The following is a 24,423-nucleotide window of genomic DNA, read 5'->3' as shown; positions in this document are numbered from 1 at the left end:
GCACCGAGGCGTGAGTGTATGCAGTGTGGCCGGTGGGCCTGGAGCGCCAGGCTGGGTGTGCAGGGCTGGGAGACGGGAGGGCTTTCAGGCTAGACGCGCACACCCGGCCCTTCGGTGTGAAGACCGCAGGGGACACGGGCTCTCCAAACACAGACCTCACAGATCCCAGGGTGAGACCCGGCAGGTGGCTATGAGGTGGGCACAGGGTGTGGGGGCCGTGTGGCAGTGGCGGGACGCCGGGGAGGCTGGCCGTGCACGGCACACTCCTTCTTTACCATGTCTCATGACGGTGACCCGCACTCTGGAGGTCTTGTTGCCCGCGGAGGACAACACGGAGCAGCGGTACTCGGCGCTCTCTTGGAGGGCATCTCGCAGCCAGCTGAGCACGTGGGTCCTGCCGTCGTGCAGCCCGTGGGTCTGTGTGGGGACACATGTCTCCAGCTCACGGCCATTCTTCTCCCAGACAAAGTGAACGTCTGCAGGACCTGGGGACACACAGACTGTCTCCACCTGGTGTCCCCTGGACTCTGACTAAAGGCCCGTGTTCACGGCCCCCAGTGGGGATGAGTGGCATGAGCTACCCAGGGCAAGGACCTGCATTGTCCCAGCTGGACTCAGAGTGACGGCACTTGTGTCCCTGGAGGTGGCCTGGGGTGATTCCCACTGTGAGCGTCAGCGTCCTTGGAGAAAAGGTGTGCCCTCACTGCCCCCTGGACTCCCTGCTTCTTAAACCTTAGGTACCTTTTTAGAAGCACATCTGCACAGCTGGTGTCCCCTAGCCCCCTTTGCCATGGGGGACCTGAGAGCCATGCCCTGGGGACAGGTGTCCGTTCTGCACAGAGGGTCTGAGCCTGGGAACTTCATCTCTTGCCCTAGACCTGACACCACCACCTGTGACCAGAGGCTCTGCCTCCAGGGGGTCCCCCCTGCTCTCCTGGCACCTAACTGGAGGTGGTCCGGCCAAGCTGAGGGGTGGGGATGCCAGGGGGCGCTCCCAGGGGGTGGGGAGGGGCACCAGGCATGGATGGCACCCAGGGGTGGGCTGCAAGCTGACCCAGACTAGAGCCAGCCCTGCTTGAGAACGCATCTCAAAGCAAGAGTCTACCTGGTTGCCCCGCCAACCTGGGAACCACAGAGGCTGCGGCGGTGTCCGGGGGCGGTCAGCAGAGGGGGAGTGCACCTGTGCGGGAGCACGTGTTTCACACAGCAGCGCTGTGGCCACACTGGTGGTGTGGACACCTTGTCAGTGTCCTCTTGTTTTCTGTGCAGGATTTATGGGTTTTTATTCTATTAGTGTAATTTGATTTTCACAAAGCGTTTTGTCCTCTAGTCGAAGATGTTTCTGTCCATGTATCACACGTAGATATGCATGCATCTGAGGATCCGCACTACAGACGTGTGTGCACACGCATGAACACACACACAGGTCTGCCTATGTCTGCATACACCTGCAGCTGCCCATCGCCGGGCACTGACCCTCCCTGTACCTGCTGCGAGTGCCGTGTGACACCACCGCCCAGCAGCCGAATCAAGTTTGGAAACGGACTCTTGTTGAGGCAGTCTGTGAACAGACACTGAAGTCTGTTCCAAAAGGCCTGGGCTCCCCGCATCCCCTGACTGCCCCATGGTGACGTACCACCTGGATGGGCCACGGGAGCTTCTGGAGGTTTCTTACAGCCCTCTCTGGGACAGAACCTGAGCCATATGGCCAGGACCTGAAAAGCAAAATGCCCGGGTGCCCATGCCGTAGGGGGGCATGGGCAGAACACAAACCACCACGTGCAGCCTGAAATCTGCGTTTAGCCACAGTAAAGCACTGAAAATGTTAAAGGTGTACTTACGTTCTACTTACTTTTTTAGAAAGCTATCCGGCTCCTGAATGCAGAGGAGAACAGGGAGGCAAAGGGACAGTTAAAACCTGTCAGCAGGGCCTGCATACTGCCACTCAGGCCCAGACAGCAGGCCAGGCCCTCCTGCCCCAGGAAGGCTCCCCAGGCCTTGGGTTCCAGCACCTGCCAGGGTTCACCCTGCCCCTAACCCACCCCATGCCCGAAGGGGACTGGTGGGTGCAGTGCTGATTCTACCTTGTGTCAAAACCAGAGCCCCTCAGAGCAGTGGCCTCACTGAGGGACGACACCTGATTTTGGAAGTGGGGGCCTTGAGAGCCCAGAGTTGGAGGGCAGTGTGATGGGGTCAAGTCCTCGGGCCACATCTGTGACTAGTGTCCCTGCTTGTCAAGCCTTCCCCCAAGCATCCCCTTGTATATGGTGGTCTCTGACCCTGGGGCCAGCCCATCTCCGAGCTCATGCCCGGGGCCTCCTGCCAGTTACTGGCGGCACCCAGAGTTGGACGTCGTCCTGCATGGCCAGATCCAGAACTGCATGGAAATCAGGATCCAGCTGGGGAGAGGGGCCTCTTCCACCCCATCAGAGCCTTCCCATCACAGTGCCCACATTGTCGCAAAGCAGCCAGCACTCTGTGGTCGGCTGACGAGAGTGACCCCCAGAACATCTAGAGAATATCTAGGTCCCAATCCCTGGAAGCATGTGGCAAAATGTGCTTCACAGACCACGTTGTGGGTAAGTGGGAGCATGGGGGTCGCCTGCCCAGGCGCCCAGTTTCATGGGGTGCCAGGTGCGGGGGACGGTCCCACACGTAAGGACTGCTCTGGAAAAGCCTATGGTGATCACAACAGAAAGACATGCTAAGGATCAAGCCAGCTGCAAGGGGACAGATCGGCCGCCTTGCCCACCCTGGAGGGGTCCCAGCCTTTCCAGACAATGACCAGCTCCCGAGTCGACGCGCACAGTCCAGCCTGGTCTTTCCGGAGCACCCTCCCTCCCCCCTTCCCCCAAGACACGCTGGCACCAACAGCCACTGTGGGGGAGCAGGGAACGTTCTGTGGCCCCCACAGCTCCCAGTGGCTTCAAGGGCTCTGATTTCCAACATCGTGGTTAAAACCCAGGAGGCCGCCAAAACCAGGGGTAGCCGAGTCACCTCACGTACAGAGGACCCGTTCCTAGCTGTGAAAGTGATGAGCACAGTCTGCCAGGGATGCAGGGTCCCGCGGGGCAGACGGCTCCACTTGGGCACCAAGGGGCTCCAGTCCACACACCTGTGGGGGCAGATGCATGATCTGCACGTCTGTGAACGTGGGCGTGTTGGTGTGGCTCACAGCTCTCCCTGCCTGTGCACACACGCCGGAGTACCGCTGCCAGTGACTGCTCATCCCACTGCACTCCACGGCAAGGGGCTCGGGGTCATTGCAGAAAAGCATCCCCGCCATATGCCGACATCAGTCTCGGGCTCAGGATCCCTTCTGCCTGCCAGCACCTTCCTAACTGCAGATGCGGCCAACCCCCCCCCCCCCCCCCGTCACCTCCTGGGAGGTGAGCAGCAGTTTGGAGACGCCCTCCTCTGCACCCTGAGGCCTCAGGGCCTGGGAATGGAGGCATGGCTGCAGAGCACCATTGGCAGTCGGCTGTGGCCAGAGATGCATGCACACGTGAGTGCACACACACACCCCGCGGGGAAAATCCGGACATGGGGCAAGACGGGGAGCAGCGAGGCACGCCCGGCACAGGCAGGTGATCTGGCCCAGCCGCCAGTCACAGTTTACCAAAGCCAGGTCTGCGTGGCCCCCGGGGCCTGAGGCCGTTTGGGGACACTGGGAGGGAAACCTGGAAAGGGAGGGGCTGCGGGAGGAGCTGCGGCTGGAGCGTCAGCTGGAGAAGAAACTGGTTCTGGCATGTGCCGGGAAGGGGTGGCCAGAGGCACTGTCATTTGAAACCCCATGTACAAGGACACCCACCTGCGCATGCGACCAGCACTGGCTCCTGGACGGGGCTCCGGGGAGAGGCCGAGCTGGGGGCGGGCCCTGAGGCCAGGGCTGCGCCTCCTGGCTTCCGCTGACACCTCCAGCGACCGCTCTGGAGGGTGGGGTGGGCGCCCTGGGATGCGGCCCCTGCCCTGGCTTGCTGCTGCCCGACGGAGCCGCCCTCCCTCGGGGCCCGGCCCGCACACCCAGCCGCCCACAGGAGGGCCCGCTGTGCTCCGTGTGGCCTGTGCCGAGCTGCGCTGGGCAAGCCCCGGGCCCTCGGGTACCTCGAGCTGACAAGGACGCACGGCCTTCCCTCGGGTGGAATAGGATGCACGGGCTCCCTGGGAAGGGCCCGTTCTCAGGCTGCCTCAGCCTCAGGTGGGGCCCCGTGGAACAATGGAAGGTTCCAGGTGGGCCACCGCTCAAGGAGCAAGGAGTGTGCGAGGGGAGGGCGGGGGCCGCGGGCCCTCTGCTCAATCAGCTGCCCCCTCCGTGCTGCCCACTTCTCCCGCCCTGGGCTGCGAGGCCACCCGCTGCCTCCCCATCCTTGGTCCCCAGCTTCCTGTCAGGTCCCACTAAGGAGGCGGGAAGTCTGGGGAAGACTGTCCCTCTGGCTGCTGGTTCTTGGCAGCAGCCCGGCAGGGGAGGGGGTGTGGCTCTTCCCGCCGTCGTCACATATGGGACCCGCACCCCTTCTCCCCAGCCGCCAGCAGCCCTGCAGTGAACACCCTGCACTGGGTCCCCGTTGAAACCTGGTATGCTTCCCACTCCGGCTGACGCCAGCCTCGGGGTCCCCCAGCCCCCCATCACAGGGGCAGTGCACTTGTGTGCACACACTGGCTAACAGCGCCTCCCAGAGAAGCCACGTTTAGAAGTGTCCCCTGGTCTCATGGCCGCCTGCGGCAAGGGGCCTTGGGTTCCTCGCCAGGTTGTGTGACTGACCACCCGCTCTCCCAGCAACGCGGACACCACTCTGTCCAGGGAGGCCCCAAGAGGACTCGCCCAGGCCCGGAGCCACACGGGGGGCCCGGTACGGGCTAAGTCCAGGTGTGGAGCAGGCGAGCGGGGGGCCGCCCAGACCTGCCCCCATGGGTCTGTCTCCATAGCGTCCTGCTCACAGGCGGCTTCCCGTGCGGCCACGAGACATGCGGCCAGTCCACGGCCACACGGGACGTGCAAAGGCTCCCGGAGCCGGCTCGTACCTGGAGCACTCCTCAGTTTAAAGTCTCAAGAAGAAACCACCTGCACGCTGCTTCCTCTTCAGCTCTATCCCTCTCCTCGGGGCACAGAGGACGGAGCCTCCAGGCAGCCGCTCGGCCACAGGAGACCACGGGGACCAGGGAGACCACGGAGGCCATGGAAAACCATGGGGACCATGGGAGGCCACAGGAGACCACAAAGACATGGCCCCGCAGGAGGCCGTCTTGGCCTCTCCCAGCACAGGGCAGGCACCTCCAGGCCCCGGGGCCGCTCGGCTCGACGCATGAGAACGACGCCCCTTCTGGCGGCTCCGGAGTCCCCCAAGGACAGAGCCCCGAGGGGTCGGCAGTCAGTCAGTCCCACCGAGCAAGGCCTCGGGGCTCTGGAGGCAGAGCCGAGTTCCCGATGGGACCCGTGGCCTGTGCAGCCCATGGCGGTGAGCGCAGCCCCCTGTGGATAGACCGATGCCCCCCCCCCCCCCCCCGCCTGGCGCCCCGCTCACCTGTGGCCTGGCAGAAGAGGTGGAAGGTCCCCAGGGCGTGCACGTGCTGTGCCTGGTCGCTGAGGAAGGGTGGCAGGAGGGCAACCGGCAGGCTGCTGTCAGGCCCCGAGGCCGAGGCCGGCCAGGGGCTTCGGGGAGAGGAAGCTGAGCCGGGGCCCCGACAGGACAGGGAGGAGGACCCCGGAGGGGGGAAGGGCAGAGGTGAGGCTGCGAGACAGAGGACAGAAAAGAAAGAGGCCACTGAGGCGGGGTCGTGAGGATCCCACTGCACCCGGAGCAGGAAAGCAAAGCACAGAGAAGGGAGGGCCAGCAGCGCAGGTCAGCGCCCGTGGGGGGGGGGGGGGGAGGGTGTTGGCCGCCAGACTCGGCAAGTCACGCCCGCGTGAAGGATAGAAGCTTCTCATTTATTAGGTTACTTTTCCAATGTATACAATTCAAAGTAGAAAAATAAAAACAAAGTAAATCTTATAAAACACAAATGTTTACACCAAAATGGTCGAGTCCTAGCATGCTGCAGATGACACCGTCCACGCGGGCACACACAAGTCCAGCTTATTGCTCTTTGCCACGGAAAGACAGCCTCCTCTTGCAGGCGTGTGGGAAGCAGCAGGCGGGCTTGACGTCACCGAGGCTGAACCATCTCGCCTGTTTGCACCTTGAGAGACAGCACTGGGCCACGTGCCTCCGCCCCCATGGCTCCAAGGACTGTTGGGACACGGGCCTGTCCAGCTTGCTTGCATGTGTGGACAGCTCTCTTCAGCCAGGTGGGACGTCCCGTGGGCAGTGGCTGTGGACAGAGGCCAATGGTCACAGCAGCCACGTGGATGGCTGAAGACGCCCTGGTGGATGTCTGTCCGTCTGCACGGGAGGTTCTGAGCAGTGGCCATGGGCCTCCGTTTGCAAGACCTGCACCCCCATCAGCTCTGGGCCAGCCTCCCGCTGTTCTCTCTTCTTCGAAACAGTTAAAACAACGGGGGGAAAATTATAGAAAGAAAATCTCTCTGAAAATGAGGTTTCCTTCAAGGAATAAAAAAAAAAAAATGTGCTTAAGAGATGGTTCTGTCTACGTTTCTAAAAGCAGAAGGAATGCATTTAGCCAAAGTAAGTTTATCCCTGAGAATCGTAAGCAACGTAAGCTGTATCCTATCCTCACAACAGAACTCGGAAGATGTACTACATCTTCTCAATATTTAAACATCCGCTTTCTTGATTTAAGAAATAAACGACCTAACACAACAGAAGTAAAACCCTACAAAAATAATCCTGTGGGAAGAAAAGGTACGTGCCAATCTGGACAACAGGCGCTAAGTTACCAATCTGATAAACAAACACGTCATTTCCAATCTGGAATGAAATGATCGTTCAGTGGCTGCTTGGAGGAGGGGGCGCTCCAGGCATGAGTGTCCACAGCCGGTCCCCGACGGCGGCCCACCTGGGATGCCGGGGCACAATGCTCACCATTTTCCGAAAGGACAAAGAGAAACCAAATCACAAGCTCGACCCAAGAGAAAAGACACAGAAGACAGGTGTATGGACACGGGCTCCCTACGTGGCCCCAGGGCCGGACGAGCACCGACGGTGTGTGGAGGCCTGTACGCGCAGGCGCCTCATTCCCCGTCCGCATCCGCGTCCGAGTCGGCATACTTGAGCTCACACTTGACGTCAAACGGCCTGTCCCGGACCGGCAGGTCGTCGAGCCTCTGCGAGTCTTCCCTGTCGGTGGGCACCCGGCTGGCCATGGTGTCCTGCTCCGTCTCGTAGCCGGTGTCCAGGGCCGGCCGGGGCTGCCCCCCGTTCTGCTGCGAGAAGCTGCCCTGCTCCACCAGCGTCTCCTTCACGCTCTGCTCAAAGTCGGAGAAGTCGGACGCGGGCTGCTTCTTCCCCAGCAGCATGGCGGAGCGGAGCTTCAGGCAGTGGCCGGGCAGGTAGCCCTTGTAGCAGTTGTAGGAAAAGAGGCCGAGGCAGAGCACGAAGAAGAAGAGGAAGAGGAACATGAGCAGGCGGTTGTCACTGGACTTGAGATACATGGTCTTCTCCGAGTGGACCTCAGGGACCGTGTTGATGATGGTCTTTGGTTTGCAGGTGCCGCCGGTGGGCGCGGGGCTGGGTGTGGGGCCCCGCATGGCCGGGGTCTGGGGCAGGGGGCCCAGGGTGGGCTCCATCGACACTCTGAGGACGGTCCTGTCGCCTTCTGTCCGGGCGGCTGGTGGGGTGGGAGCAGCCGGGGTCCTAGGAACCACCCTGACTTCCAGAACATGCTTGGCCAGCAGCTGCAGGACCGTCCTGTTCCTGACTCTCTCCTCCGACAGGCACTGGTACACCCCACTGTCTCCCTCTGACAGGTCGAAGATGAGCAAGTCTTTCCTGCCCACCAGGCCATACTTGGGGGTCTGGGCCTTGAGTACGCGGTCCCGGAACGTCCACACCACCCGGGCCAGGTTCGACTTTTGGGAGCATTTCAGTTCCGCTGTGCCGCCGTGCTTGAAAAAATGCTCCCGGAAACTTTTAGTTTCATCTGGAACACCAAAATAAACGTGCACAGTGTCAACAACCCGGCCCGCTACTTCCCTTCTTTCAAAGATAGGTCAACACGCACAAGAGAACACAAGAGTTTCACCCACTGGAGCAACACAGAATCTTCCAGAACAACTAAGGAGATAAAGACATGCGTGACAGAAGAGCAGAGATGAGCCCCAGATGGCAGCCCCAGGGGATGAGGAACTCGGGAGCAACCGGGCACAGAGTTCCCATCTGGTGCCCTGCGAGGCCGTGCGGCGACACGCGGGGTCACATGCCGCGCTCCTGCCAACGGCTCCGGGGCCCGTGGACTCTCAGTGCGCCCAGCACCCTCCTGAGGCTGCCCCGCTGTCGAGTCCACATCAGGAGCGTGACAGCCCAGGGCACGGCTGCCTTCCAGGAGACCAAGGGATGTGCCTGACCCCCTGGCCGGCAGGGGCATCGCCGAGGGGATGAGGACTCCTCCCGCTGCCCCTCCCGGGACCCTCAGGGTTGTGTCAGCAGCCCCAAGCTAAGCGGGAGAGAGGAGCGTCTCAAGACTGGATGTCACAGGTTGGACGCCGAGCACCTTCCAGTGAACGTACTACGTGGCTGCAACCAGAGGGGCTGGCGGGGTCGGCCTCTGTATCCTCATGGATACGTGCCCTCTGTTCCAAGTAGAGAAAGAAAAAAGAATGTACGAGATGCCACAACAGCACAGCACCACGACACGATCACGAGACCCGGCCGCCCCCGAGCAGCACAGCGAGGAGGGGCCACTTACTGGGGCAGACGGACGTGTCACCGCTCATCTGCTGAACCAAAGTCCTGCAAGGCAAGCGGGCACGGTCACTCACGCGCCTTCCCCGCGGGCAGGGCGGGTGGCCGGCACGCGCGCCCCCGGTACCTGCTGGGGCTGTCTGTCCGGTGCAGGTCCACGCAGGCCTCGGCGGCACGGCTCCAGGCGCAGTAGGGGTCGCGGGCCAGCACGCAGTCCTCGCAGCTCCCGTGCTTCCTGCAGAAGGCCACGGGGGCCTGCACCACACCCGAGCTGGAACCCGCGTACACAAACCTCTTGCCCTGCATGGGGGAGACAGAGGGGACAGGCGCGTGAGGGGGGCATTCATGCGCTTGGTGGCAGGTGCCTCTCCACCTCGCCGGCTGTGGCAAGCACGTTCCCGCGATCCCTCATCCAGGAGCTTCCAGAACCGGAGCTCAGCCGGGCTACTCCAAGGCCAATCCCAACAGCAGCACCTCAAGCCCGCAGAGGCCGCGTGCTCTTCAGCAGAGTCCTCGTTAACTCGGCCCTCGGGGCCTTGGTCACAGGACCCTCCAGAACCCCCCAGCCATCCCGTCTGGGTGCCAGTGTGGACGTGTCTCTGCCCCACTAGGGCTGGGGGTCAGCTCCTCTGTGTGCATGGGGCTCCTCCAGTGGGACACTCCTGGCCCTGCGACAGGACAGAGGCCAAAGGGTACAACTCGGAGCCCAATCTCAGGCCTGTCTGGCTTGAGCAGCCGTGTACAGACAGCCCAGTAGTGTCCGAATCCAGCGGGGCCAGGAAAGGAGGTGCCAGTGAGTGGTGGGGGGCATGCAGAACTCCAGCACGAGGAATAAGGGACCAGCCAGGTTTGCGAGGGAGGAGCACGCAGACAGGGAGGCCGACGGCTGGCACCTCAGAGAGCCAGGCCCCCCAGGCGTCTAATTGCTCCCCTGGACACAGCAGGGACCCCTCCTGGCACAGCCATGCTGCAGGGCTGCAATTCTGCATGTGTGTCTACGGTCTCCTCCGCCGGTGAGCCCATCTTCCCCGACCCCACACAGATCTTCTGGTTAACCTCAGGGTTAACAGAACCCAGCAGAAGTCAGTGTTTCAGACCCAAACGAGTTGCAGCCTTCCCCGGGGGGAGACAGGGAATTAACAGCAGCGTCCAGCTGGCGCTCCTGGCCTGTGACGCACCCTGTGTGAGTGTAGCCAAGAAGTCCCCTCCACAGCAGACTGTCCTCTGGTCAGAAGGGGCAGAGAGCCAGGCCTGGGGGCCAGCCCATCCCTGTTGGTGGGGCCCAGGCAGAGGAGGCCACATGGCTGCTGAAAGGACTGAGGATGCCACCCCAGACCCCTGTCAGGGTCACATGGCTTGCAGAGGAGAGGGTTCCTGGGAAGGCCGAGCAGGCAACCTTGAGGGACCCCAGAGGGCACAGACTCTGCCCCGGAAGCCCCAGCTGACACCAGACCTGAGCGTGTGGCTGTGGGCATGGGGGGATGGGGCGCTCATGTCCCTGTACCCCCCGTCCCCAGGGCTGGGCTTCCGTGATCCAGAGCCACGGAGTAACAGATTCTGAGAGAAGGAAACAGGCAAACAGTGGCGGGGGGTGGCTGAGACCGTTGGCAGGTGCAGAAGCCCGTGGGCAGGAGGGACTGACACCCAGCAGCCTTGAGGTCTCAACCATGAGCAAGCGTCCGTCACCACGGGGTGGAGTGCAGGTCCACGGCTTCACAGCATGTCTGCCCATGGGCACTGGGGCCTCACCCCTGCCTGGCCCCGCTGGCCAGCACTGTCCTCGCTCACGTCCCCAAACCCTCAACCCCATCCAATCACGAGGAAACCCGGGGTGTTTGGTCCTCCGCAAAGCTGAGCATGCCGCAGAAATGATGATGGACGGGGATGTCCCAGGCCACGTGAGGCCCCGGAACTGGAGCAGACGTTTGTGGGCCAGTGGGCACTGTGCCAGCGGGGCTCCTCCGTGCGGGGGGTGGCCAGAGCCCCTGCACATCATGCCCCCACCTCTGTGGATCTGACAATATTTCAAAATGGAAAGTGTTTGGAAAGGCAAAGAAAAAAGAAAAAACCTGAGCAGGTAATGCCTGATGTTTGTGAGGTTTGTTGAGTGGGTGCGTGCCGTGGCCCTGTCCTGCCTGGCCCCTCGCGGGTCCCCTTGGACATCAGGTCCAAGTCCATCTGCTCACAATGCAGGGGACCCGTGCGTGACGTCTGCACACGTGCCCCTGGGAAGTCAGCTGCCTTCTCCCCCGACCTGGCTGCCCGTGCCTCTTGCCGCTGCCGACCGTCCCCTCCCCTGGCTGCGTGGAAGCGTGGAGGGGCCATGGGACCACCTCAGGTGTGAAGCTCCGTCCACCCCTGGAGACAGAGGCTTGGGAGCGTCAGGGTCACACAAGGCAGGCTCAACACGTGAACAATGCCACACACTGGGGACAGCTGAGCCCGGTGCCCCGGAACGAGGCTTTGCAGCCCAGGCAGAGAGGCCAGGTGCGCAGCAAGGGGCACGGGCCCGCGGCCAGGCTTCCGGTGTCTGCTCTGGCCCCGGGGGGACTCCCAGCGTGGGGACCCCACAGGGAGGAGCGAGGCTGGCAGCCAGTCACAGGGCGGGGCCGGGCCACCCCCAGGGTCGGATGCCCCCAGCTACAGAGGAGGCTCACGTGGTCCCCCTGCCTGGGCCTGGCCTGCTGGGATCCGCGTGGCCCGCCCCAGCTGTGAGCGGGAGCCGCGGCCCAGCCACGTGTGGAGACGGCAGGGCTCGGCCTGCGCAGCAAATCCGCCCCGCCGTTTCTGCACTACCCGCCAACTAATAACAGATTTCACATTGTGAAACGGCTGAGGAAAAAGTCAGAACAACATTCCATGACATCTGGGTGTTAGCGAGCTCCTGAGCTGTTTCCATAAATAAAGCTCTGCCGGAGTGCAGGCAGGTGCAAACGCCGGTGATGCCCCAGGGCCGCTCGTGTAGCCCCTGGAGCCTCGAACACTCAGTCCTGGCTTTTACGGGAGGGCTTAGCAGAACCCCGACCCCGACCCCGACCCGATCCCGACCTCGACCCTGACCCCAACCCGGATGCAGAAGGTGCCTCGTCAGAGAGGCGGGGGTCGCACAGGCATCATCACTGCTGCTCAGAGCAGGCTCCTCTGTCCCGACATGTATGTTGCAAGGACCCCTCACCTGCCGACGGGGCGCCGACCCTACCCAGCTCAGGGCGCAGGGGTGTTTCTGTGAGCCGGTGCCCCTCACCTCCCAGGGTGCCCCAGCAACTCCGTGAGGCACAGCCCTCCTGAGCTGACAGTTCCATCTCCCCATCCGACACCCTGGGCCTCCCAGGACCTTCTGTAAGAGGCTGGAGATCGGCTCCTCTGGACCAGACAGACTGGCCTCCGCGTTCACCCGGCGACCAGGGACACGAGTGCCCCCCGCCTGCCCGCCCCCCGCCGGCCACTCTACCTGCTGGGAATTCAGCAGCAGCGTCTGGATCGGCTCAAAGTCCGGGAAGAGCTGCGTCTCCTCGATGATGTGGGCCTCGTGCTCGAAGCTGACGGCTTTGTGCAGGGCACCCCGGTCTGCAGGGGCAAAGCTCTGGGTCAGGGCCACACCCGCGAGGACAGGACGTGCTGGTACTGTTGGCCACGGCAGCCCGCGGTCCATTCTTTCCGTCAACTCCCTCCCCTGACAGGACGCTTAGAGACTGATGGTTGTCTCGCTTTGGAGGTGGGAAAGGAGAAACCACTCGCTGGGGAATGGGGACCGAGTGGCACAGAGCGTTTCCACTGTTCCCTCAATGATACGCTAACAGGCTACAGTTGGCTCCAGTGGACGTCGATGCAGTGACGTGCTGCCACCATAAGGACAGGTGGCCCTCTGGGGATGCCGCCCATGGGTGCCCCGGGGAAGGTGAAGGCAGGGCCCTCTCCCATGATGATTAGAGCCACTGGAAAGCTCCCAGGGCCAACCATGGTGCCCTACCAGCGGCCTTGGAGCCTGGCCACCACCCCTTGTTCAGGGTCAGGTCCCAAACCAGCAGGGAGGCCCGCACGGACCACCCAGACTCCCTCAGTGCTAGCCCCGACCTACGGGACCCAACTCCCCAGATGGGACCCGGGATCTGCCTTTTCACCCAGCGCCCCGGTGGTCTGATGTGCTCACAGCCCTGAGGCCAGCCAGCTGGGGCGGCCACTTGGGAACGCTTCCACGCACGCAGTTGGGGCCTCGGGGGCAGGCGCTGGCTCCCCAAGGAAGAGCCAGCGGTGCCAGTGTCCTCACCAGGGGTCGGAACCCACCTGTGCTGACAAACATGATGTCATAGACGGTGCCGTCCAGGGCCCGTGTCCTGTCCACCACGATCTGCGTGTAGTTCACGTCTCTCTTGATCAGCCTGGGCCTGTTGTCTATCGGGGTCACGGAGCCGTCCATCAGAGGGTGGTCTTTGATGAACTGTAAGGTCTTGTCAGGCAGAGTGAGGGAGCTGGAGAAGTTGGCGGCCCGCGCTTCACGGTTGATGCACTGCAGGGAGGGAGCTGCCTGTCAACACCCTGCGCACGGCTGCCCGCACACGCTCCCCACGCAGGCCCCCAGGAGGCACAAAACCCACTACACAGCGGGTTTCTTGCACAAGGGCACAAACAGGCGCCCGTTCCCTGCAGGTGCCTTATCCTTTGCGGCCTGTGGGGGAGGCAACTACATTTGTATCCATGAGACAGAATTCCCGAGATCCACACTCTGCGAAGCTGTACCTACTTATAAACGAGAAAAGCGTATCAAGCTTTTGAAATTGAATCTAAGTACTTATCGCTTGACAGCTCAAGAACACGGCTAAAATTGCTAAAAACAGTCCCGTTCCAAAGTGCATGAAGGTCAAGCGTGTGAGGGACTCTAGCTTCTCATGCGTGTGAGTGGACGGGTTTTACTTCGTAACTTGCGCACTGAGGGACCCGACCATTGTGGGCACACGTGTCCCCCCGGAGGAGACCCTGTCCTGGGGGAGAGCCCAGGCCCCGGCCCCGCACGCCAACCACAAGCTGAGCAGATGCAGCCAAATGGGCCTTGTGACCACACTGACTTCTACACAGAATTCACTACTTTTAGGGGGAAAAAATGTGACTCGTGTTAATGGGCAGGAAGTACAGCTCGTAACCAAGGAATTGTGTATTTCTGTGCAGGGAGCAGAAGATGACACAGAACTCTTTTTATCATACGACTTTAATGCCACTAAGTGACCTGTGCCAGCCAGGGTGACCTTCTCGTTCAGCCTGCAACCCCGTGCCCTGCACACCACTGAGGACAGCACAGGGGGAGGAGTGTGCTCGCTGACCTTCCTAGCCCCTGTGGATGCCTCTTCCCCTCCAGGACCACCCCCACCCTGGCCTGGCCCGGGATGCATGGCGGTTCCCACCAACTTGCCCCCGGCCTCCCGCAGCCCAGCCCCACTCACCGCCCCGGGCCGCGGCGTGGGCACGGCCCCGTTGTAGCGCACCCACTTGGTGTGGGACTGCTCCACCGTGGCGCTCTGCATGTACTTCCCGCCGGAGAAGACCGCCTCGGCCGTGGACAGGTTATAGGCACACACAGCCGACAGCCCCACGTTGTTCCTGCGGAGGAGGGGGACGGCGTGACTGGCCTGGCTGGTGGGAGTGCAGAGAAGCTGCCCCCCTGCCCACCCCGCTGCCCACGCACTCACAGCTGTGGGGTGAAGACCCCGTAGAACACGGGCTCCTTGAGGTCTGGGGACCTGAGGACAAAGATGTCCTGCAGCACGTTGAAGACGAGGTTGCTCTCTGGCCGGGAACAGATCAGCCTGGCCTTGAGGAAAGACGTCCACTTCTTTTGCAGGGTCCGCAGGCCACCCTGGTCCCCCTAAAACCAGAAGACACGTGTGGTGGGGGAAGGGCAGGCCCCTGTGAGCGGGTGCCCAGCGAGTGTGGTCAGCGGGCCCCCAGTGGCGCCATTCGAACCACCTGAGGCCTCGGCTGAGGAAGGCCGCGGAACCGCCACGTGGCCACTGTGCCCCTTCCTCGCCAGCTGGGGTCTTGGGTCAGACAGGCCTCTCGGTGATGTTGCCTGGCCGCGGCTGGAGGGACCGGTGGGCCATGCACACACACATGGCATCACGGCAGATGCCTCACCAGCCACATGCTACTGAACCCCATGAGCAGCTGCAGAGCCCGGGCCATGGACAAGGCCCCGTCTGCCTCAGGCCAACACGTGGGGACTCCCCCAAAAGACAGTCCTCATCGCAGAGGATGCAGTCATGTCAGCGGGCTCTGGCCGGGTCCCCCATACACATGTTCTCGTGAGCGGCCCCCAAGGGACAATGACAAACATGCCTGATGGGACCCGCCCAGGAGAGCCTGAAACACGAGAATCTGGATGCAGGAGACTCTGGAATCGAAGCATTCTTACTCATTTTGGACACAGAAACCCACACGCCCTCTGCCACCTGTATGTTGGGATGCCGAAATCCCAATTCCGGCAGAATTTAGCTCACACGGTGGCCAGCCACTAAGTTTCGGTAACTTGGGAGGCCTGGGGGAGGGGGGTCAGAAGCAGGCTTGCTGAGACTGGGTGGCCGCTCACACATGGGGGTGCCTATGCTTCCGGGGTTCACAGGGACACCCCCAGGCTGCCCGGGCAGGCTGATCATCATGGTGTGGGAGGGTGAAGCAGAGGGGTGTCGACATTTCAGAGGAAGCCCGGAACCCACAAGTCCCCCGGACACATGTGCGCCATGGGTCAGCACCAAGGGGACCTCGGGGAGCGTGCTCACCTTGCACACCCTGGCCACTCGTGGGATCATCAGCTTGAACACAAACTCATACTCCACAGACACCTCAGTGAAGAAGAAGTAGACCCGGTCATCCCCGCTGTCCACGCCATCTGGGTGTTCTCGGATCACGTCAGCAAAGACGAAGCTTGGCTCTGCAAGCGGCAGACACATGGCTGGCCCTCCACATGCCCAGGGCCCCGGTGCCACCAGCAGCAATGCAAGAGGATGCATGTGTCACAGGGGTGGGGATGCCGCCCACTGCCCTCCCTGGCCCGCGGAGGTGCTGGAGATGCTGCCTATGACCCCAGGCTGGGCTTCCCCCCGTGGCGGGCAGACCCCCATCCCCGGAGACCCAACGATGACACAGCCCCTGCCCTAGCCCACCCTGCAGCGAGGAGCACCCCGGGGTCACAGGCAGCTGCCAAGCCCACAGGGAGAGCCCCGTGTGAACAGCTGCGGGATCTGCTGCAACCGCATCATCTGGAGGTAGGTGGCCTCCCTGCCCGAGTCACCGGGGACTGTGAAGCTCTCATATCACGAAGGACGGTGACCATGTCCATTTTCAGGGAGGGAAGTAGTGGGGAGGGTGGCCTTCAAGCAGCACCAGCTGAGCGGAGAAGGACCCAGCCTGGGACACTAGGTATGGAGCTCTGGATGCACCCACAGGGGGGCTGCCACGAGGTCAGGGGCGCCCAAGGCCTTTGGGGAGGCTCAGCGCTGCAGATGGAGGAACACGGTGGCGGGGCTCCTGCCTCTTACCGTTGAGCCACGGGATCGCGTACTCCGTCCTCAGAGGGCTATGGGACGAGTTTCGGGAGATGATGGGCTCACTTCCCAGAAAGTTGTAGGATGTCCCAGAATACAGCTCCCCATCTTGAGCGGCCCCGGAGGGAAGAGGAGAGGGGGTCAGCACCCGTCACAGCTCCGGTCACAGCCAGACACAAGCCCCTCTGGGGATGGGGAGAGGCCGTGGGCCTGCTCCTGGGCACACGCAGCTGCTTCTGGAGCCTCTGCTGCATTTCCCCATGGGGATGGCTGTGTGCACCTCATGAAGGGTGCTTCTCGAGGGCTGGGCCGTGAACACCAGGGGACCTGCACCCAGGATATGATGGTGGGCACACAGGGCTCCACACATGCTGCCCTCTGTGGAGGCATGACAGTGTGAATAGGAGGCCACGTAATTTGTACAGACGCACGATAACCTCGTCCCACAAGTCTGACGTGTGGCCCCAGTGGTGGCCGGTGGGCCTTTTGCACAATGAGTTCAAAGGCTCATGTGGGAGGGTTTAAAGGGAGGCCCGTGGGCCTTCTGGGGGGACAGGGAATGTGGAGGCCGAGGGAGGGAGCCCCACGGGCTGCGTACCAGCCTGGGGGTGGGACTCACCAACCATGACAGAAGTGTAGCTCTGTGCGGGGTCGAAGGGGCACCTGCCCTTTCCATCTTCTGTTCGCCCCAGAAACTGAAAGGAGGTTAAGTTCTGCAACAGAACCAGGAGACAGAGCATCAGGAAGAGTTTGAACCTCTTGGATCCCAGCGCCCATGTGCTGAACCGCTTCCCAGATTCGCTGGGGGGAGAGAGAGAGGAGCATCTGGATGCTGGCGCCTCGAGGGCCCCACGGGTTCCAGGAGCCTCATTTTAGTTGTACAGCGCTGACAGCTCCACGGTCACTAGGCATCTAGGGCAGCCCGGGGTGGGAGGCCCCCGCGAGTGACTGGAGGCCACATACAGGATTTCAGTGCCAACGCGGCAGCATTGGAGGCGGCGGGGCCCAGCCCCCCTGAGACACAGGCACCTGGGGACTCCCACCCCATTTGGCTCTCACACACAGTAGGGGTGACAGTCTCAGGTCCGCATCCCTCCTGGCCTGACCAGGGAGCCCAAACCCTGTGCGTAAAGAACAGGAAAGCTGTGGGCCCACCTCCCATGTCAGGCCAGGGAGCACGAGCTGGGGTGTGAATGGATCGTAGCACAAGGGGCAGTCTGGGGGACGTGTGAACAGGGGGCGGCCCAGAGAAGAGAAGATTATTGGAAATGACTGTGCGTCTTTGCAGGCACCCACAGGCTTGGTCACGTAGGCCAGCGCCACTGCTCTGGGCATTCGGGGGCTGCAGGGCATGGGGCAGCTTGCCCACACCTGTGCCACCTGTGTGATCCAGGTGCCCAGATGCCTGCACCATCGGCCTTCTGGTGGCCTGAACATTGTCATTAAAAATATGGGGAGAGATTACATGTGACACCTGACTCCCTCACCTAACAGCAGACAGGCCCGCGGGACCGGCATCTACACCTGGTGTTGGAAACTCCTGACCGACTAAAGCTCAGCCAGCAGATACCTGGGTGCACAGACGTTTCTAATAAGACCTGGCACACGTTTCCTTCCCTCAGAAAGAGGAGGTCCAGCTCTCAGTGCCAGCCCTCACACCCCCAGCGTCTGCAAGCTGAGACGGCTGGGTCGTGGCAGCCGCCCTGTGGGTCTGTGCATGAACACGGTTCCCCAGTCAAGTCCTGTGTCTGCCCCCACTTTGCGCTGTCATGTAGCTCGGACTCAAGGTTGGAGAATCTTCTTTAAGTTATTATTACTTTAGGGTTCCAGCAAACAAAGCTCTCCATGGCAGCGCACTTCTTGCCTGGCTGAGACTCGCTCAATCAGGGACAGTCACTAGAAGAGGGGCCTGTCGATCCTCAAGTGTTTAAAATGCTCTTCTGAGGGATCCCTGGGTGACTCAATGGTTGAGTGTCTACCTTTGGCTCAGGGCACGATCCCGGGGTCCTGGGAAGGAGTCCCACATCGGGCTCCCTGCAGGGAGCCTGCTTCTCCCTCTGCCTGGTGTCTCTGCCTCTCTGTCTCTCATGGATAAATAAATAAAACCTTTGTAAAACATAAATGCTGCTCGTTCTCTGTGGTCGTTGTAAATGGCTCAGCAGGCGCCTGAGCAAAACGGGCTTCTTGTGGCAAGACGCTGCCACCCAATGTCCTTCTGGCTCCCTGTTGTAGAGGGTCTGCGGAGGAAAGTGTGGGCCCCCCCTCCAAAGACCTTCATGCTACAAGGCAAATGGGAGCCAGGAGGATGGACGTGGGTCAAGGAGGGAGGCACTCAAACACCCATGCCATGCCGCAGCCCCTTGGAGGGGGTGCATGCCACCAGCTACATCAGCAGTCCCCGCGTCCACAGCCGATGCCACAGGGCGATGTCCCCCGGAGCCGAGCAGCAGCCATGCAGTCCCTGTGAGCCCGGGCTGCCATTAAGCAGCACACAGGGCAGCCCCTAGCACACACACCCGTTCCCTCCAGCTCTGGAGGTGGCCAGTGGGGTTCAGGGCACCGGCTGGGACGTGCTGGGTGAAGAGGATGCTGTTTTCTTCCTGGCTGGCAGGCACCCCATCCCCCCAACGTGGTGCAGAGACGGCTCTGGAGGCTCACGGGCCCCAACTCCAAACACCAACATGCAGGGGGTGCATTAGGGCTCCCACGTGTGGATTTGGGCGCATGGACACTTGGCCTGCAACCCAGGTGAACCAGCAGCACGCGATCAGGATCCGAGTCCTGGCTTTTCCATCTGACCAGGCCCCCCAGCCGCAGCAGCCCCCCCACGAAGCACACGTGGCCAGGAGGACACAGGCTGGTCCACGGCACGTTGGTACTTCTGTGTGCCAACAGCATGCATCCCAGAAGCTCTGCCCATGGCCAGCTCCGTGCCGCTGGCCCCGTGAGCCCTGCCCTGTCCTCCCCTCGGTGATAGCGGTTCACAGGCAGGACATTGGCCTTCCGGGAGCCCGGCCACTGGCCCCGCAGAGCCCTCGCTGCCGGCCCCCCAGGTTGCCTCAGGCCCCCTCTGCTAGGAGCACTGCCCAAGGAGTGGGTTCCGCAGCCTTACCAGGTGGTCGCAGGCTGGCTGGAACGCGTTGGTCCCACACACGTACAGGGCGCTGGCACTGAGCGGCTGCAGCACGCGGATGTAGTTGAGACATTCCGTCTGCAAAAGGGAGAGAAACGAGCATCAGCCGCCACAGGACGCCGCCCTCACGCACCGGGCACCTTCACATGCTCGCTCGGTCCTGTCTGGGCAGCAGGGTCAGGGCACAGACCCAGCCCCCCCGGACAAGCCTAACTCTGCAGCTGGACTGGGTGCTTGTGTGCCGGCAGCGTCCCCGGGGCAGCCGTCAGGGGCCGTGACATTTCACCTCCACCACCAATTCACACTCGGCGAAGATGCGCTGGCCTCAGACCCCCCTGGACACCCGCTGCCGGACAGATGCACTGACTCTCTTCAACACCCGGGACCGGCCTCGCGTGGCCAGAGCTGCAGAGGGGCCGGAGCGAGGCATCCCGCCTGCCCTCCCTGTGCAGGGGACTGCACAGGGGCCTGCCCAGTTCACGGGACTGGAAACAGCACTTCTCTGGTCTCCAGGGACAGGCCAGGCGAGGGAGGGGCCCGAGGCTGTCCCTGCAGGAGAAAACCAGATGCCACCAGAGAACACGCTATTTTAGGCTGAAATGTATGTACCGGGATTATATGTGTTATACGGACTATTGTCTGAAATTATCTCTGCCCAGGGAAGGTTTTTTTCCCCCACCACAATTGTCTTTAATGGGTTGGCAGTAGCTCACCCTCCCCACGTGACCCGGGAGGGACTCTTGTCTCCGAGCAGCCTCCACGTCGGGCAGGGCGAGCACTCAGCCTAATTTAGCTTTCAGACAACTCCCTCCAACACTAGTTATTACCACATGAAGCCTGCATTTTCCCCATTTCCTAAAGGAACTTCGGATCTAGGGACGTCGGTGAACGTGTGCAACATCTTGCTAAAGAAAAAGTTCAGCAGGAGCATTTTTTTTTTATTTTGAATCCTTTTGAAATTAGCCAACCACTTTAATCTACCTGAACTCTGGTGTCCTGCCCAACTAGCAAGGAAGACGGGGCTCTTCCATTCAGGGTCTCGGACACAGGCCTGGCACCAGGTCAGGGCAGGGGGCCCAGGGAGTGATGGGGGGCACAGGTGGTGGGGGGCAGCACTGCCCACACAGCCAGCACACGGACCAGCCAAGTACCTCCTTGAGGAAGAGCGTTTCTCAAGGCACAGTTGCTGCCCCAGATGCAGAAACCCTACGGCCACCCCCCAAAGCTGGCAGGGGGCTGGACCCTGCACCACACATGTTCATCCCACGGGCACCAGGAAGGATTTTCTCTATCAGGTTTGGGGCCATCTGAATAAACGCACCTATGTTCACCTTTACAAAAGTGTGCCAGGCACCCACCATGTGGGGGCTCCTGGTTTGAGAGATGCCCCCCAATCGTTGGGGTGCAGGAGGGGGACCTGCAGGATGGGGGGCTTCTGAGACCGGAAATTACCTGTCTTGATTTGCCCTTTTCTGCACATTTTGCTTTTTTATCTTCCGAGACCTTCCAATACGCCTGTTGGGAGAAACGAGAGTCTGTTTCAGTGCATCTCCCCCATTCAAAAGGGGACGCTGGCGTCAAAACCCATGGCTCCCAAAGCACCTGGGGGCATGTGGGGCACACACATTCCCCCTGAGAGCAGACATGAGATTGTAAAGCCAGGCTCAGCCAGCGGATGCCTGAGCAACCGGGACTTTGAGAAGTTTCCACCAGGACCATTCCTCCGAAGCTGGCACGCCTGGCCCCCCAGATTTCCATCATTCCCCCCAGATTCCCATCACTCGCCGCAAAGCAGCAGCCAACGCTCACATGCTAACACTGAAGTCTTAGGTTATTTATCAGCAAGCTAAACCACAGGCATTTTCAAATGGCAAAGTTGGCTCCTTCATCCATTCAGACCGACTTGAGGGCAGTAAAAGGAAAAATAAAGTCCCGTGTTTCCCATGACCGCTGGGCTCCCTTCAGGTTTCTGTGCCCGCAGCCTTGGCAGCGAGGGAGCACCTGCTCCCCCCCACCACGCGTGTTCCCATGGCCTGTGCTCGCATGATCAAGGCCGACCGGCTGTGGAGCCTCTGCCCCCTGCCCCGCACAGGACAAGAGGCCATAGGCCACCCCACAAAGGGCTCCCCAACTCCTGCCTCACCTCCAGGATGCCCCATCTCCCCGTGTGATGACCCCATGACCAACGCTCAGAGAATCAAAGCCAGCTATTGGGGGCTCAGGGGTCAGGGAGCACATGGGGGCAAATCCCCGTGGATGCTGCCCTACCCTAAATGTCCTCCACGGACTGGCTTCCCACAGGGGAGCAGCACAGCCCTTGACAACCACACGGCCCGTTTCCAGAGAAACCCAAGTCCTCATCAGAATGACGTACCAAGGCAAATGGCCACTTGTCTCGGAAAGTAAAAAAAAAACGATTTCATCTCCATCCACATAAAATGCATAAGGACACGGGAACATGAACACTGATGGGCCCCCCTGGTCTCCGAGGGGACCCCTCCCTCACCCCGAGGGAACGCAGGATGCACAGAAAGAGCCGTGTGGGCTCCAACCACACACCCAGAGGTCGGCACAGCCCCATTCTTTTTTTAAATTATTTTTTTGAAGATTTTATTTATTCATGAGAGACACAGAGAGAGAGGCAGAGACACAGGCAGAGGGAGAAGCAGGATCCACGCAGGGAGCCCGACGTGGGACTCGATCCCAGGACCCCAGGATCACACCCTGAGCCGAAGGCAGGCTGAGCCACCCAGGCTGCCCACCCCGTTCTTTTCAGAGGCCGACGGCCAGCATCTGGGTTATCGGTTATCAGTCAGGCAGAAATAAACCCGATGATACCAGACTCGGGAGCCGACGGCAGAACAAAGCACAGACGTCTGGGGCGGAGAACGCATAAGACCAGCTCGGCCCTGCTCAGTTCCAGAGAGCAAGAAGCCAACCCCAGCCACCGACTTGAGCCTAGGACCTATGGTTATGGAGAGGCTGCCATCAGCCAGGGACAGTCTGAGCAGCAGGTCCCGCTCGGGCCACCACGGAGCAAGGCCCTGCTGATGTGCTCAAATTCACGACTCCAAGATTGTTCCGAAAATCCAAATAACCAAAATGCCACTACCTCCCCCTTGGGAGAGATGTAGGGCGTAGGGCGTGAAAAACAGGCAAACAGAGGCCAGGATTTCAGGTGCTGTTCCAGCCATGTCTAAAGGAACGGATCCTGGGGACATGAACGTCCCCTTTGGTGACAACTTCCTGCTCCTGGACAGGGAAGGAGAGGCTGGGCCGGGCAGTCCCTGGACGGGGTCCATGATGCACCTGCATCTCTGCACCAGGGGCGGGGAGGGGGGCCCTGCCTTGGAGGATGGGCCTGCCCAGAACGCAGGAGGTGGCTTTCCCAGCGAGAGGCTGGGGACACCTGATGGGCAGAGCGGCTGACCCCAAGAACAGCCTGATCTCAACCACATTCAGACGTCATTTATGATGGTTTCTGGAATCTGAACTATTCTGATAACATTTTTGGGCTGTGATTGTGGTATTTTGCTTATTTTGACAAAAAAGAATCATTTTCTTTAGGAAGGAGACACCCAGGGAACCCCTTATGGATGAAGCATGGGTCTGGGGTTGGATTTGAAGCCTCCCGAGGGACCAGAGCACGAGGACATGGGTGCAGGAAGGTGACTCCGGGCTATAGGAGCTGAGGGGGGGACAGGCCTCATCGACATCACTTCTACTCCTGCATGGGCTTGAGATTGTCCGTGACGAAGAGTTCACAACCCCACGAGGAAAGGAGGCCCCTGGGTGAGTGGCTGGCCTGGGACGACGGAGGCTGCCCCGGTGCACCCCAGGACGGGCTGCTCACAGGCGGGCGGGAGGCTGCTCGCAGGCATGCAGAATACTGTGGGCCGGCCACAGGGTGAGCAGCCTCATGGCCAGTGAGGGGCCTCACACCCTAGGAGGGGCCCAAGTGCAGGCTCAAGAAGAAAACCCCAGAAGGTCTGTGGCCCACACGGCAGTAGAGCGGAGCCCGTGCCATACCTCGTGCTGCTTCTCGGAGACGTTGAGTGCGCTCAGGGCAAACACGGCCTCCCGGGCACCCACGTACAGGGTGCTCTTGTCCTCACTTAGCAGCAACACCGAGTAGTTGAAGATGCCAGGCTCGTGAAACTTCTCCAGCTGCACCTCTGGGGATAAGGGAGAAGGTGAGGCCCTTCTGAACTGGGATGCACCGAGCACCCTGCCTGGCTTCAGCACACCGTCAGGTCACCAGGGCCCAGCGTGGACCCACTGCCACGAGGCCAGCCCCCGGCCTAAGATGGCCATGAAGAGCAGAGGACCCAGCAAGGCCCAAGCCACTGTGGTTAACCAGTGCTGTGGCCCAACATCCCTTCCTACTCCTTCCAGCCCAGCTGATTACAAACCCTGCACTCCGTGTGGCCTCCCAGGGGTGTGGCCTCCCAGAAGCATGACCTCCAAGCACATGACCTCCCAGGAGTGTGACCTACAAGGAGCATGACCTCCCAGCAGTGTGGCCTCCAAGCACGTGACCCCCCAAGAGAAGGACCTTTCAGGATTGTGACCTCCCTGGAGCGGGACCTCCCAGGAGTATGGCCTCTAAGCACATGACCTCTAGGCCCATGACCTCCCAGGAGCGTGGCCTCTAAACTCGTGACTTCCCAGGATTGTGACCTCCGAGGAGCATGACCTCTAGGCTTGTGGCCTCCCAGGAATGTGACCTCTGAGGAGCATGACCTCTTGACCTCCCAGGAGACCACCGGAGCCTGCACGCCTCAGGCTGCTGACTGCTGTGCTTGCATACTCTGGTATGTGTGTTTGATCATAACACAGATGAACTGTATAAAAAATAGAACTAAGCTTTCCTTATTCAGTGAAAAAAAATGATTTAGCTCAAAACCTTAAAAAAAATATTTTGGTAAATATGTCCCTTAACCTGAGTATTTTTCAGGGA

The 24,423-nt window shown here is 61.1% G+C and overlaps 1 protein-coding gene across 2 annotated transcripts in view; it reads right to left on the bottom strand.

Moving 5' to 3' along the window:
* SEMA4D (semaphorin 4D) overlaps positions 1-24,423 on the bottom strand; it is a 58,950-nt gene that overhangs the window by 3,286 nt on the left and 31,241 nt on the right. The window contains exons 4-17 of one of the 2 annotated variants that reach the window (XM_055311751.1): positions 23,493-23,638; positions 20,916-20,978; positions 19,443-19,541; positions 16,950-17,043; positions 16,325-16,438; positions 15,566-15,717; positions 14,480-14,655; positions 14,234-14,390; positions 13,083-13,305; positions 12,250-12,365; positions 8,926-9,098; positions 8,803-8,846; positions 5,523-5,729; positions 276-485 (exon numbers count right to left, since the gene is read on the bottom strand). In XM_055311751.1, coding sequence (XP_055167726.1) covers positions 276-485; positions 5,523-5,729; positions 8,803-8,846; positions 8,926-9,098; positions 12,250-12,365; positions 13,083-13,305; positions 14,234-14,390; positions 14,480-14,655; positions 15,566-15,717; positions 16,325-16,438; positions 16,950-17,043; positions 19,443-19,541; positions 20,916-20,978; positions 23,493-23,638 — 1,974 coding nt within the window. Of the gene's footprint in view, positions 1-275; positions 486-5,522; positions 5,730-5,905; positions 8,038-8,802; positions 8,847-8,925; positions 9,099-12,249; positions 12,366-13,082; positions 13,306-14,233; positions 14,391-14,479; positions 14,656-15,565; positions 15,718-16,324; positions 16,439-16,949; positions 17,044-19,442; positions 19,542-20,915; positions 20,979-23,492; positions 23,639-24,423 lie in introns of those variants that run through there. The other variant, XM_055311750.1, reaches the window with a different exon arrangement.

Source organism: Nyctereutes procyonoides, unplaced genomic scaffold (genome assembly GCF_905146905.1).
Source record: "Nyctereutes procyonoides isolate TBG_1078 unplaced genomic scaffold, NYPRO_anot_genome, whole genome shotgun sequence".
In the NCBI taxonomy this organism is placed as follows: Eukaryota; Metazoa; Chordata; class Mammalia; order Carnivora; family Canidae; genus Nyctereutes; species Nyctereutes procyonoides.
Note: the sequence above shows the minus strand (reverse complement) of the source record. Positions and strands in the feature narration are given on the sequence as shown.